At 43.9% G+C, this 12,473-nt stretch overlaps 1 protein-coding gene across 1 annotated transcript; it reads left to right on the forward strand.

The window, feature by feature from the left end:
* Positions 1 to 571: 571 nt before the first annotated feature.
* Positions 572 to 4,140, forward strand: LOC138351369 (restin homolog). The gene is made up of 2 exons (XM_069303176.1): positions 572 to 592; positions 2,275 to 4,140. Exons 1-2 carry the CDS (start codon positions 572 to 574, stop codon positions 4,138 to 4,140), a joined length of 1,887 nt encoding a protein of 628 aa, XP_069159277.1.
* The last annotated feature ends 8,333 nt before the right edge of the window (positions 4,141 to 12,473 follow it).

Consider the following 12,473-nt stretch of genomic DNA (forward strand, 5'->3'; position numbering starts at 1 on the left):
TGCAGCCTACTCCAGCATTAGGAGCTGCCTGCCGGTGTGTCTGCGTGCGGTGCCGCGTCCCAGCCCTCTGCGGTTCCTCGTGGAATCTATTATTTGCTCTTGTATTAACCACCGCTCTTATTATCCTGCAAATGCGATTTTTTCGTTATAACTTCCGTGATTAAAATGATTATGTGGGTGGCGTCTGTGTTTGTGGAGGCTAACGAGAGAAGGTTATATGTATTAACGTGTATGTAGTTGGAGATTTAACCAGATTTCATGGAGTTCGCCTTTAACTAAGCTTGAAGGTGCATGTCGTTGACCAAGCAGGCGGGAGTATATGATTGGCCAAGCTTTAGGGAGCATATGATTGTAAACCAAACGTAAAGGAATATAACACAGACCATGATTAAGGGACAATGTCATTACCAATATTGAGGGGAATATTATTGACTAAGCTTGAGGGACAATGCCAATGACCAAGCTTGGGGCAATATAATGTTGACCAAGCTTTGAGAGGATAAGGCGCTGATTAAGCTTGAGGTTGGGCACTATATCGCTAATGAAGCTTTGAGGAACATTTTCACTCATCATGCATTTTCACTCATCAAAAGTGAGTGGACGTCATTCCCAGAGACAATATCACCCCGAGATTAAGGCAAAAGAAATTTCGAAATTCGCCACTAACAATCATTTCAACTCACCCTAATATTTAATCGAAGCGAGATAGAACGAATGAAACTCTCTCTGAGTGAGACAATGCACCACCGACTCCTGCTTCAACCTTTACTTCACGATATCCTTCGAGGCAGAACATGGGCAATAGATATCATGAATAACACGGTCGAAACACAACTCGTGCCACTGGTCACTCTAAAAATAAAATAAAATAAAATAAAATGTTTATTTAGGTAAGGTACATACATACAATAAATTTTTACAAAGATTGGTTGACTTATAGGTAGAGCTAGTACATACAATGCCTAAAGCCACTATTACGCAAAGCGTTTCGTACACGGCAGAGCACGATATATGCCTGCAAGTTCAATCTGAGTTCTACTTGCCCAATCATTGCCACATTCTGATACACTATTCAAGCTTGCAGACTTTGAGTCACAATAACGAGGCTGAACATAGGACCAAACCACACATCAGAAAATGGAGAAACGATGATGTTTCGGTCCGTCCTGGACCGTTATCTTGTGATCCTGGCCCATCACACGACTTGATAACGGTCCAGGACGGACCATACCACTTGATAACGGTCCAGGACGGACCATACCACTTGATAACGGTCCAGGACGGACCATACCACTTGATAACGGTCCAGGACGGACCATACCACTTGATAACGGTCCAGGATGGACCATACCACTTGATAACGGTCCAGGACGGACCATACCACTTGATAATGGTCCAGGACGGACCATACCACTTGATAACGGTCCAGGACGGACCATACCACTTGATAACGGTCCAGGACGGACCATACCACTTGATAACGGTCCAGGACGGACCATACCACTTGATAATGGTCCAGGACGGACCATACCACTTGATAATGGTCCAGGACGGACCATACCACTTGATAACGGTCCAGGACGGACCATACCACTTGATAACGGTCCAGGACGGACCATACCACTTGATAACGGTCCAGGACGGACCATACCACTTGATAACGGTCCAGGACGGACCATACCACTTGATAACGGTCCAGGACGGACCATACCACTTGATAACGGTCCAGGACGGACTAAAACTTCATTGTTTCTCCATTTTCTGATGTGTGGTTTGGTCCTATGTTCAGCCTCGTTATTGTGACTCAAAGTCTGCAAGCATGAATAGTATATCATTAACAAAGCTTGCGAGAGTATATCATTAACAAAGCTTGCGAGAGTATATCATTAACAAAGCTTGCGAGAGTATATCATTAACAAAGCTTGCGAGAGTATATCATTATCAAAGCTTGCGAGAGTATATCATTAACAAAGCTTGCGAGAGTATATCATTAACAAAGCTTGCGAGAGTATATCATCCACTTACTTTGAGTGATAGACCAAGTTTGACGAATACTGTCAATGCCAAAGTGTTGAATGAGTGTATTTATTGCCCAAGCTTGAGAGAGAGTTTGTTATTGATAATTCTGAGCCAGTATATCTTTAACCAAGCTTGGGAGACAATGACAGTGACCAAGCTTGAGACAGTGTATCATTGACTGAGCTTGAGGGAGGATGTTGTTGATCAAACTGAGGCAGGATATTACTGACTCAGCTTCAGGGTGTATTGACTCAGCTTCAGGGTGTATTGACTCAGCTTCAGGGTGTATTGACTCAGCTTCAGGGTGTATTGACTCAGCTTCAGGGTGTATTGACTCAGCTTCAGGGTGTATTGACTCAGCTTCAGGGTGTATTGACTCAGCTTCAGGGTGTATTGACTCAGCTTCAGGGTGTATTGACTCAGCTTCAGGGTGTATTGACTCAGCTTCAGGGTGTATTGACTCAGCTTCAGGGTGTATTGACTCAGCTTCAGGGTGTATTGACTCAGCTTCAGGGTGTATTGACTCAGCTTCAGGGTGTATTGACTCAGCTTCAGGGTGTATTGACTCAGCTTCAGGGTGTATTGACTCAGCTTCAGGGTGTATTGACTCAGCTTCAGGGTGTATTGACTCAGCTTCAGGGTGTATTGACTCAGCTTCAGGGTGTATTGACTCAGCTTCAGGGTGTATTGACTCAGCTTCAGGGTGTATTGACTCAGCTTCAGGGTGTATTGACTCAGCTTCAGGGTGTATTGACTCAGCTTCAGGGTGTATTGACTCAGCTTCAGGGTGTATTGACTCAGCTTCAGGGTGTATTGACTCAGCTTCAGGGTGTATTGACTCAGCTTCAGGGTGTATTGACTCAGCTTCAGGGTGTATTGACTCAGCTTCAGGGTGTATTGACTCAGCTTCAGGGTGTATTGACTCAGCTTCAGGGTGTATTGACTCAGCTTCAGGGTGTATTGACTCAGCTTCAGGGTGTATTGACTCAGCTTCAGGGTGTATTGACTCAGCTTCAGGGTGTATTGACTCAGCTTCAGGGTGTATTGACTCAGCTTCAGGGTGTATTGACTCAGCTTCAGGGTGTATTGACTCAGCTTCAGGGTGTATTGACTCAGCTTCAGGGTGTATTGACTCAGCTTCAGGGTGTATTGACTCAGCTTCAGGGTGTATTGACTCAGCTTCAGGGTGTATTGACTCAGCTTCAGGGTGTATTGACTCAGCTTCAGGGTGTATTGACTCAGCTTCAGGGTGTATTGACTCAGCTTCAGGGTGTATTGACTCAGCTTCAGGGTGTATTGACTCAGCTTCAGGGTGTATTGACTCAGCTTCAGGGTGTATTGACTCAGCTTCAGGGTGTATTGACTCAGCTTCAGGGTGTATTGACTCAGCTTCAGGGTGTATTGACTCAGCTTCAGGGTGTATTGACTCAGCTTCAGGGTGTATTGACTCAGCTTCAGGGTGTATTGACTCAGCTTCAGGGTGTATTGACTCAGCTTCAGGGTGTATTGACTCAGCTTCAGGGTGTATTGACTCAGCTTCAGGGTGTATTGACTCAGCTTCAGGGTGTATTGACTCAGCTTCAGGGTGTATTGACTCAGCTTCAGGGTGTATTGACTCAGCTTCAGGGTGTATTGACTCAGCTTCAGGGTGTATTGACTCAGCTTCAGGGTGTATTGACTCAGCTTCAGGGTGTACTGACTCAGCTTCAGGGTGTATTGACTCAGCTTCAGGGTGTATTGACTCAGCTTCAGGGTGTATTGACTCAGCTTCAGGGTGTATTGACTCAGCTTCAGGGTGTATTGACTCAGCTTCAGGGTGTATTGACTCAGCTTCAGGGTGTATTGACTCAGCTTCAGGGTGTACTGACTCAGCTTCAGGGTGTACTGACTCAGCTTCAGGGTGTATTGACTCAGCTTCAGGGTGTATTGACTCAGCTTCAGGGTGTATTGACTCAGCTTCAGGGTGTACTGACTCAGCTTCAGGGTGTATTGACTCAGCTTCTGGGTGTATTTCATTGCTCGTCAAATATCATTCGAGCACCGAGCCAAAGGACATTGTGGCCAGCGATCATGGGTCGGGCTCTGGATCACTGTAATCATGGTGGCCGCGAAGAGAATTAGGAATTGAAAAATTATTTGTAGATTGTATCGTGAAATGAGTTCATGATGAGTGAGGATGAGGCAATCTGCATGGTTTATACCACTCACAAACTCCCTCCCACACACACACACACACACACACACACACACACACACACACACACACATAACAGTAAATGTAAAGTTATGGAAATGGGATCAGGTGATAGGCGACCAAAGGGACAGTACACAATGAAGGGGAGCAGCCTACCTGTAACGATTCGAGAAAGAGACCTGGGAGTGGATGTGACACCTAATCTAACTCCTGAGGCACATATAAATAGGATAACGACAGCAGCGTACTCTACACTGGCGAAAATTAGAACTTCATTCAGAAACCTAAATGAGGAGGCTTTTAGGGCGCTTTACGCTGCCTACGTGAGACCAGTCTTAGAGTATGCCGCGCCATCATGGAGCCCCCCACCTGAAGAAACACATAAGGAAACTGGAGAAGGTTCAGAGGTTTGCGACGAGGCTTGTACCAGAGTTACGAGGGATGGGATATGAAGAGCGTCTAAGGGAACTGAACCTTACGAGCCGGTCGGCCGAGCGGACAGCACGCGGAACTTGTGATCCTGTGGTCCTGGGTTCGATCCCAGGCGCCGGCGAGAAACATTGGGCAGAGTTTCTTTAACCCTATGCCCCCTGTTACCTAGCAGTAAAATAGGTATCTGGGTGTTAGTCAGCTGTCACGGGCTGCTTCCTGGGGGTGGAGGCCTGGTCGAGGACCGGGCCGCGGGGACACTAAAAGCCCCGAAATCATCTCAAGATAACCTCAAGATAAGATACGACACTAGAGAAAAGAAGGGAGAGAGGAGATATGATAGGAACATATAAAATACTGAGGGGAATTGACAAAGTGGAAATAGATGAAATGTTCACACGTAATAATAACAGAACGAGGGGACATGGGTGGAAACTGGAAACTCAGATGAATCACAGAGATGTTAGGAAGTTTTCTTTTAGCGTGAGAGTAGTGGAAAAATGGAATGCACTTGGGGAACAGGTTGTGGAAGCAAACTATTCATACTTTTAAAATTAGGTATGATAGGGAAATGGGACAGGAGTCATTGCTGTAAACAACCGATGGCTGGAAAGGCGGGATCCAAGAGTCAATGCTCGATCTTGCAAGCACAAATAGGTAAATAGGTGAGTACACACACAGATTTGTGTCTGCAGGATCAAGAGTCAATGCTCGAACCTGCATACACACACACGCACACACACACTCCCTTTCTCTCTCAGATGAAACTCGCCTTAATACACAGGTGAGACTCACCTTGATTGCTCGTCCTAGTGGTGGGTTGGTGAATGCCAGCCTCCCTGTCCTGGTGGTGGGTTGGTGAAGGGACAGGCTTCCCGTCTTAGCGATGGGCTGGTGAGGGGCAGCCTTGCTGTCCACGCGGTGGGCTGGGTCAGTAAATAGTTCATTGTCTCAGCTGTCTCCCTGTTTAATGGTTCTGTCCAGATTGGTATTTACGTTACACACCTGGAGGTGGTCAGCCCCTTGCCTTTATGTGTGGGGTGAGTGGTGCGCCGCTACATATTGTCGTCTCTCTTCCACCATCACGCTAACAACCTTTGGGTTGTCACCGGGGCTAAAGAACAACGAATTACCATATCTCATTCATCCCTGAGCGTTGTTCCGTTATTTAAAAGCCTTATGGAAACAAAAGGAAGGTAAACGTGAGAATGGCTGCCGCTGCCCGCTGGCCCACGAGCGTGCATACGAAACAAGCCTTGCGGTTGGTCCCACTCGGAAACGTTTCCAGGTTCGAGCAGAAAGTGTTGCTGTAAAACATTGTCTTGCCAGAAGCTCTTTGTTTCTCCCTGATAAACAACTATTTTATGTTAAACCGTTTATATAGACTTCTGAGTTCCTTCACCGAGTCTAGCTTGATTCACATCAAGGAGGTCTGACTAATTGGATAAGTTTACCACAGAATTGTCAACAATTGCCAATTATTATAGGGACATGCAGACAGTTTTCAGAGCAGGTATAGCAAGACTTTAAAATAGTTTATCAAAACTTCACGTTAGAAACAGCTGTTTTAACCCATCTTTAGCATAGTATATATATATATATATATATATATATATATATATATATATATATATATATATATATATATATATATATATATATATATATATATATATATATATATATATATACATATATATATTTTGGTAGCAGTCTTTCCTGTAGACATATATTATTAAATATGACCGAAAAAGTAAGATTAATAATTCTAACACGAATTTTCTCAATCTTTCGTACATTTCTTTTCACTGTTGGAGGTAAATCAAAAATCAATTCTCCAAAATTCATTTTTTATTTCTAGTCTGACGCGACACGAGCGCGTTTCGTAAAACTTATTACATTTTCAAAGACTTTAGTTTACAAATACACAACTGAATAGAACTTACGCATCTCCGATTTTATATCTACATTTGAGAGAGGTGGATGGGGTGAGGTGGCATTAATAGGGTATTAATTTCATCAACACAAGACAGAACAAGAGGTGGCATTAATAGGGTATTAATTTCATCAACACAAGACAGAACACGAAACATTGGGTATTGAATAGAAGTGATTGTAGAAAGCCTATTGGTCCATATTTCTTGATGCTTCTATATTGGAGCGGAGTCTTGAGGTGGGTAGAATATAGTTGTGCATTAATTGGCTGTTGATTGCTGGTGTTGACTTCTTGATGTGTAGTGCCTCGCAAACGTCAAGCCGCCTGCTATCACTGTATCTATCGATGATTTCTGTGTTGTTTACTAGGATTTCTCTGGCGATGGTTTGGTTGTGGGAAGAGATTATATGTTCCTTAATGGAGCCCTGAATTTTGGAGAATTGATTTTTGATTTACCTCCAACAGTGAAAAGAAATGTACGAAAGATTGAGAAAATTCGTGTTAGAATTATTAATCTTACTTTTTCGGTCATATTTAATAATATATATATATATATATATATATATATATATATATATATATATATATATATATATATATATATATATATCTATATATAAACAACTGGTCCAGCATATTGAATCTTGCTCAAGTATATAAACAAACTGATCCAGTAAATAGACAATGCTGTGCTAATATTCTAGATGCAGTGTCTCAATATGTCTCAGTATAGATATATTAAAATTTATTGATCAGGTATGTCATCAGCATGCACCAGGCCTTCCAAAATGAGGCCACCAGATTGGCAAGAAACACAGAGATAAACTAAACACATCGAGGAGCTAAACAATATATTCAGTCTATGTACACGACATTTAACACTATGTACACGACATTTAACACTGTGTACACGACATTTAACACTATGTACACGACATTTAACACTATGTACACGACATTTAACACTATGTACACGACATTTAACACTATGTACACGACATTTAACACTATGTACACGACATTTAACACTGTGTACACGACATTTAACACTGTGTACACGACATTTAACACTATGTACACGACATTTAACACTGTGTACACGACATTTAACACTATGTACACGACATTTAACACTGTGTACACGACATTTAACACTGTGTACACGACATTTAACATTATGTACACGACATTTAACACTATGTACACGACATTTAACACTGTGTACACGACATTTAACACTATGTACACGACATTTAACACTATGTACACGACATTTAACACTGTGTACACGACATTTAACATTATGTACACGACATTTAACACTATGTACACGACATTTAACACTGTGTACACGACATTTAACACTATGTACACGACATTTAACACTATGTACACGACATTTAACACTGTGTACACGACATTTAACACTATGTACACGACATTTAACACTGTGTACACGACATTTAACACTATGTACACGACATTTAACACTGTGTACACGACATTTAACACTATGTACACGACATTTAACACTATGTACACGACATTTAACACTGTGTACACGACATTTAACACTATGTACACGACATTTAACACTGTGTACACGACATTTAACACTATGTACACGACATTTAACACTATGTACACGACATTTAACACTGTGTACACGACATTTAACACTATGTACACGACATTTAACACTATGTACACGACATTTAACACTATGTACACGACATTTAACACTATGTACACGACATTTAACACTGTGTACACGACATTTAACACTATGTACACGACATTTAACACTATGTACACGACATTTAACACTATGTACACGACATTTAACACTATGTACACGACATTTAACACTGTGTACACGACATTTAACACTATGTACACGACATTTAACACTATGTACACGACATTTAACACTGTGTACACGACATTTAACACTATGTACACGACATTTAACACTGTGTACACGACATTTAACACTGTGTACACGACATTTAACACTATGTACACGACATTTAACACTGTGTACACGACATTTAACACTATGTACACGACATTTAACACTGTGTACACGACATTTAACACTGTGTACACGACATTTAACACTATGTACACGACATTTAACACTATGTACACGACATTTAACACTGTGTACACGACATTTAACACTATGTACACGACATTTAACACTGTGTACACGACATTTAACACTGTGTACACGACATTTAACACTGTGTACACGACATTTAACACTGTGTACACGACATTTAACACTATGTACACGACATTTAACACTGTGTACACGACATTTAACACTATGTACACGACATTTAACACTGTGTACACGACATTTAACACTATGTACACGACATTTAACACTGTGTACACGACATTTAACACTGTGTACACGACATTTAACACTGTGTACACGACATTTAACACTATGTACACGACATTTAACACTGTGTACACGACATTTAACACTATGTACACGACATTTAACACTGTGTACACGACATTTAACACTATGTACACGACATTTAACACTATGTACACGACATTTAACACTATGTACACGACATTTAACACTGTGTACACGACATTTAACACTATGTACACGACATTTAACACTGTGTACACGACATTTAACACTATGTACACGACATTTAACACTGTGTACACGACATTTAACACTGTGTACACGACATTTAACACTGTGTACACGACATTTAACACTATGTACACGACATTTAACACTGTGTACACGACATTTAACACTATGTACACGACATTTAACACTGTGTACACGACATTTAACACTATGTACACGACATTTAACACTATGTACACGACATTTAACACTATGTACACGACATTTAACACTATGTACACCAGCCACAGCTCCACCCGGAGTCACAACCCGAGATCCCCATCACCACCCGCTGGTCACACCCATCACCACCCGCTGGTCACGCCCATCACCACCCGCTGGTCACACCCATCACCACCCGCTGGTCACACCCATCGCCACCCGCTGGTCACACCCATCACCACCCGCTGGTCACACCCATCACCACCCGCTGGTCACACCCATCACCACCCGCTGGTCACACCCATCACCACCCGCTGGTCACACCCAAGTCCTAAACACACTATCTCTAATCTCCAGAGACTTTCCTTTATTCTCATTTTACCAGCCAATGTTAGTGACTCGTATGCTTCTTCATGCTATTCACTCATATACTCCCACATGCTACTCACTCATACTCCCACATGCTACTCACTCATACTCCCACATGCTACTCACTCGTCCACCTTCACCCTGGGGTGTGTGAAGCACCAGCTTGGACATGTGGCACCAATCTCAGCTATGCCGGCTGAGACCCCCGGACGGAGGTCCTGTGGCCAGATTCATGAAGCAGTTACTCAAGCACTTACGAACCTGTCCATCTTTTCTCAATCTATGGCAGCTTTATTTACAATTATTAAAGAGCCGCAAGTGGCAGCCCGTAACCTGCCACTTGCTTGTGTCAGTATTTATTCAACTTGCCCAAAACCCCCATTTGGTCACCTGACCATGGCTTAGATTGTCGCAAAATGTCGCTTCCGGTCTCATCTCACGATGAGGTGTGTGACATCCATGTGGGCCATGATGGGCCATGGCAGCCACCCGGCCCACCATGGCAGCCACCCGGCCCGCCATGGCAGCCACCCGGCCCGCCATGGCCACCCGGCCCGCCATGGCAGCCACCCGGCCCGCCATGGCCACCCGGCCCGCCATGGCCCCCCGGCCCGCCATGGCCACCTTCTATGAACCTTGTATGAACTTCTAATTTGAGACAATAATCTGTGTTCAGCGACACCAGCTCCAGCAATTAAACACCTCGCCCAGTATATAAACACCTGATCAATTCTATAAAAATCTCTTCCGGAATATAAACACCTGGTCCAATTCATAAACATTTGGTATAGTACCAGACATCGGCTCCAGAATATAAACATGTTATTAAACTCGTGCTTTTGTTTTTATTCAAGAGTTTTCGTATATGATTGTTGCCGCCGGAGGCTTCTAGTTTATTATGCACCCCATACTCATCCTATTTGTGCTTGCGGGGGTTGAGCTCTGGCTCTTTGGTCCCGCCTCTCAACCGTCAATCAACAGGTGTACCGATCCCTGAGCCTACTGGGCTCTATCATATCTACACTTGAAACTGTGTATGGAGTCAGCCTCCACCACATCCCTGCCTAATGCATTCCATTTGTCTACTGCCCTGACACTGAAAAAAATCTTTCTAACGTCTCTATGGCTCATTTGGGCACTCAATTTCCACCTGTGTCTCCTAGTGCGTGTGCCCCTTGTGTTAAAGTCTGTCTTTATCTACCCTATCAATTCCTCTGAGAACCTTGTATGTGGTTATCATGTCCCCTCTAACTCTTCTGTCTCTCAGTGACGTGAGGTTTAATTCCCTAGTATGTATGTATGTATGTATGTATGTATGTATGTATGTATGTATGTATGTATGTATGTATGTATGTATGTATGTGTATGATGTATGTATGTATGTATCATACGGGTAAGAATATTATGTATCATATAGCGTTTCAGTTTATAAGAGATGTGGAAGGTGGTAACCTGCAAGTGTACGTGATACATGCCCGTGGGTCGTTGTTACTGTCAACTACACTAAGTCACGGACGAAAATGTTTGAAGAACTCTGTTCTACGACACCGTAAAACATGCTCACAGCCCACGTACACCCTCCCCCATCTCCCCCTACACACATACACCCTCCCCCATCTCCCCCTACACACATACACCCTCCCCCATCTCCCTCTACACACATACACCCTCCCTCATCTTCCTCTACACACGTATACTCTCCCCCATCTCCCCCTACACACATACACCCTCCCCCATCTCCCCTACACAGATACACCCTCTCCCATCTCCCCCTACACACATACACCCTCCCCCATCTTCCTCTACACACATACACCCTCCCCCATCTTCCTCTACACGCATACACCCTCCCCCATCTCCCCCTACACACATACACCCTCCCCCTCTCCCTCTACACACATACACCCTCTCCCATCTCCCCCTACACACATACACCCTCCCCCATCTCCCTCTACACACATACACCCTCCCCCATCTCCCCCTACACACATACACCCTCTCCCATCTCCCCCTACACACATACACCCTCCCCCTCTCCCTCTACACACATACACCCTCCCCCATTTCCCCCTACACACATACACCCTCTCCCATCTCCCCCTACACACATACACCCTCTCCCATCTCCCCCTACACACATACACCCTCCCCCTCTCCCTCTACACACATACACCCTCCCCCATCTCCCCCTACACACATACACCCTCCCCCATCTCCCCCTACACACATACACCCTCTCCCATCTCCCCCTACACACATACACCCTCCCCCTCTCCCTCTACACACATACACCCTCCCCCTACACACATACACCCTCTCCCATCTCCCCCTACACACATATACCCTCTCCCATCTCCCCCTACACACATACACCCTCCCCCTCTCCCTCTACACACATACACCCTCCCCCTCTCCCTCTACACACATACACCCTCCCCCTTTCCCTTATACACACACCCTTCCCATCTCCCACAAACACGTCACAAATATGTTCACTAAAATAAGAACTCACCGGAGTGAAAGATATGGTAGAGAGTGCAGAATATACAGAGTAAAGAGTAGAGGCGCCACAGCCAGACTCTCCACTGTACGAACATCAGAGGCTATGGCTCTTCACGCTCCGCTCACCAAGTATAAGAAATAATGCAGCAACAGAAACATGTTTACAAACAGCTATTGAATGAATTCCTAGAGAAAGT

Source organism: Procambarus clarkii, chromosome 5, assembly GCF_040958095.1.
Source record: "Procambarus clarkii isolate CNS0578487 chromosome 5, FALCON_Pclarkii_2.0, whole genome shotgun sequence".
In the NCBI taxonomy this organism is placed as follows: Eukaryota; Metazoa; Arthropoda; class Malacostraca; order Decapoda; family Cambaridae; genus Procambarus; species Procambarus clarkii.

Excerpts from the sequence above, each read along its gene's own strand:
- LOC138351369 (XM_069303176.1), top strand. The coding sequence starts at position 572 with ATGCATTTTCACTCATCAAAA. Across the intron at positions 593-2,274 it reads TGCATTTTCACTCATCAAAA|CTTCAGGGTGTATTGACTCA; the intron begins GTGAGTGGACGT and ends GTATTGACTCAG.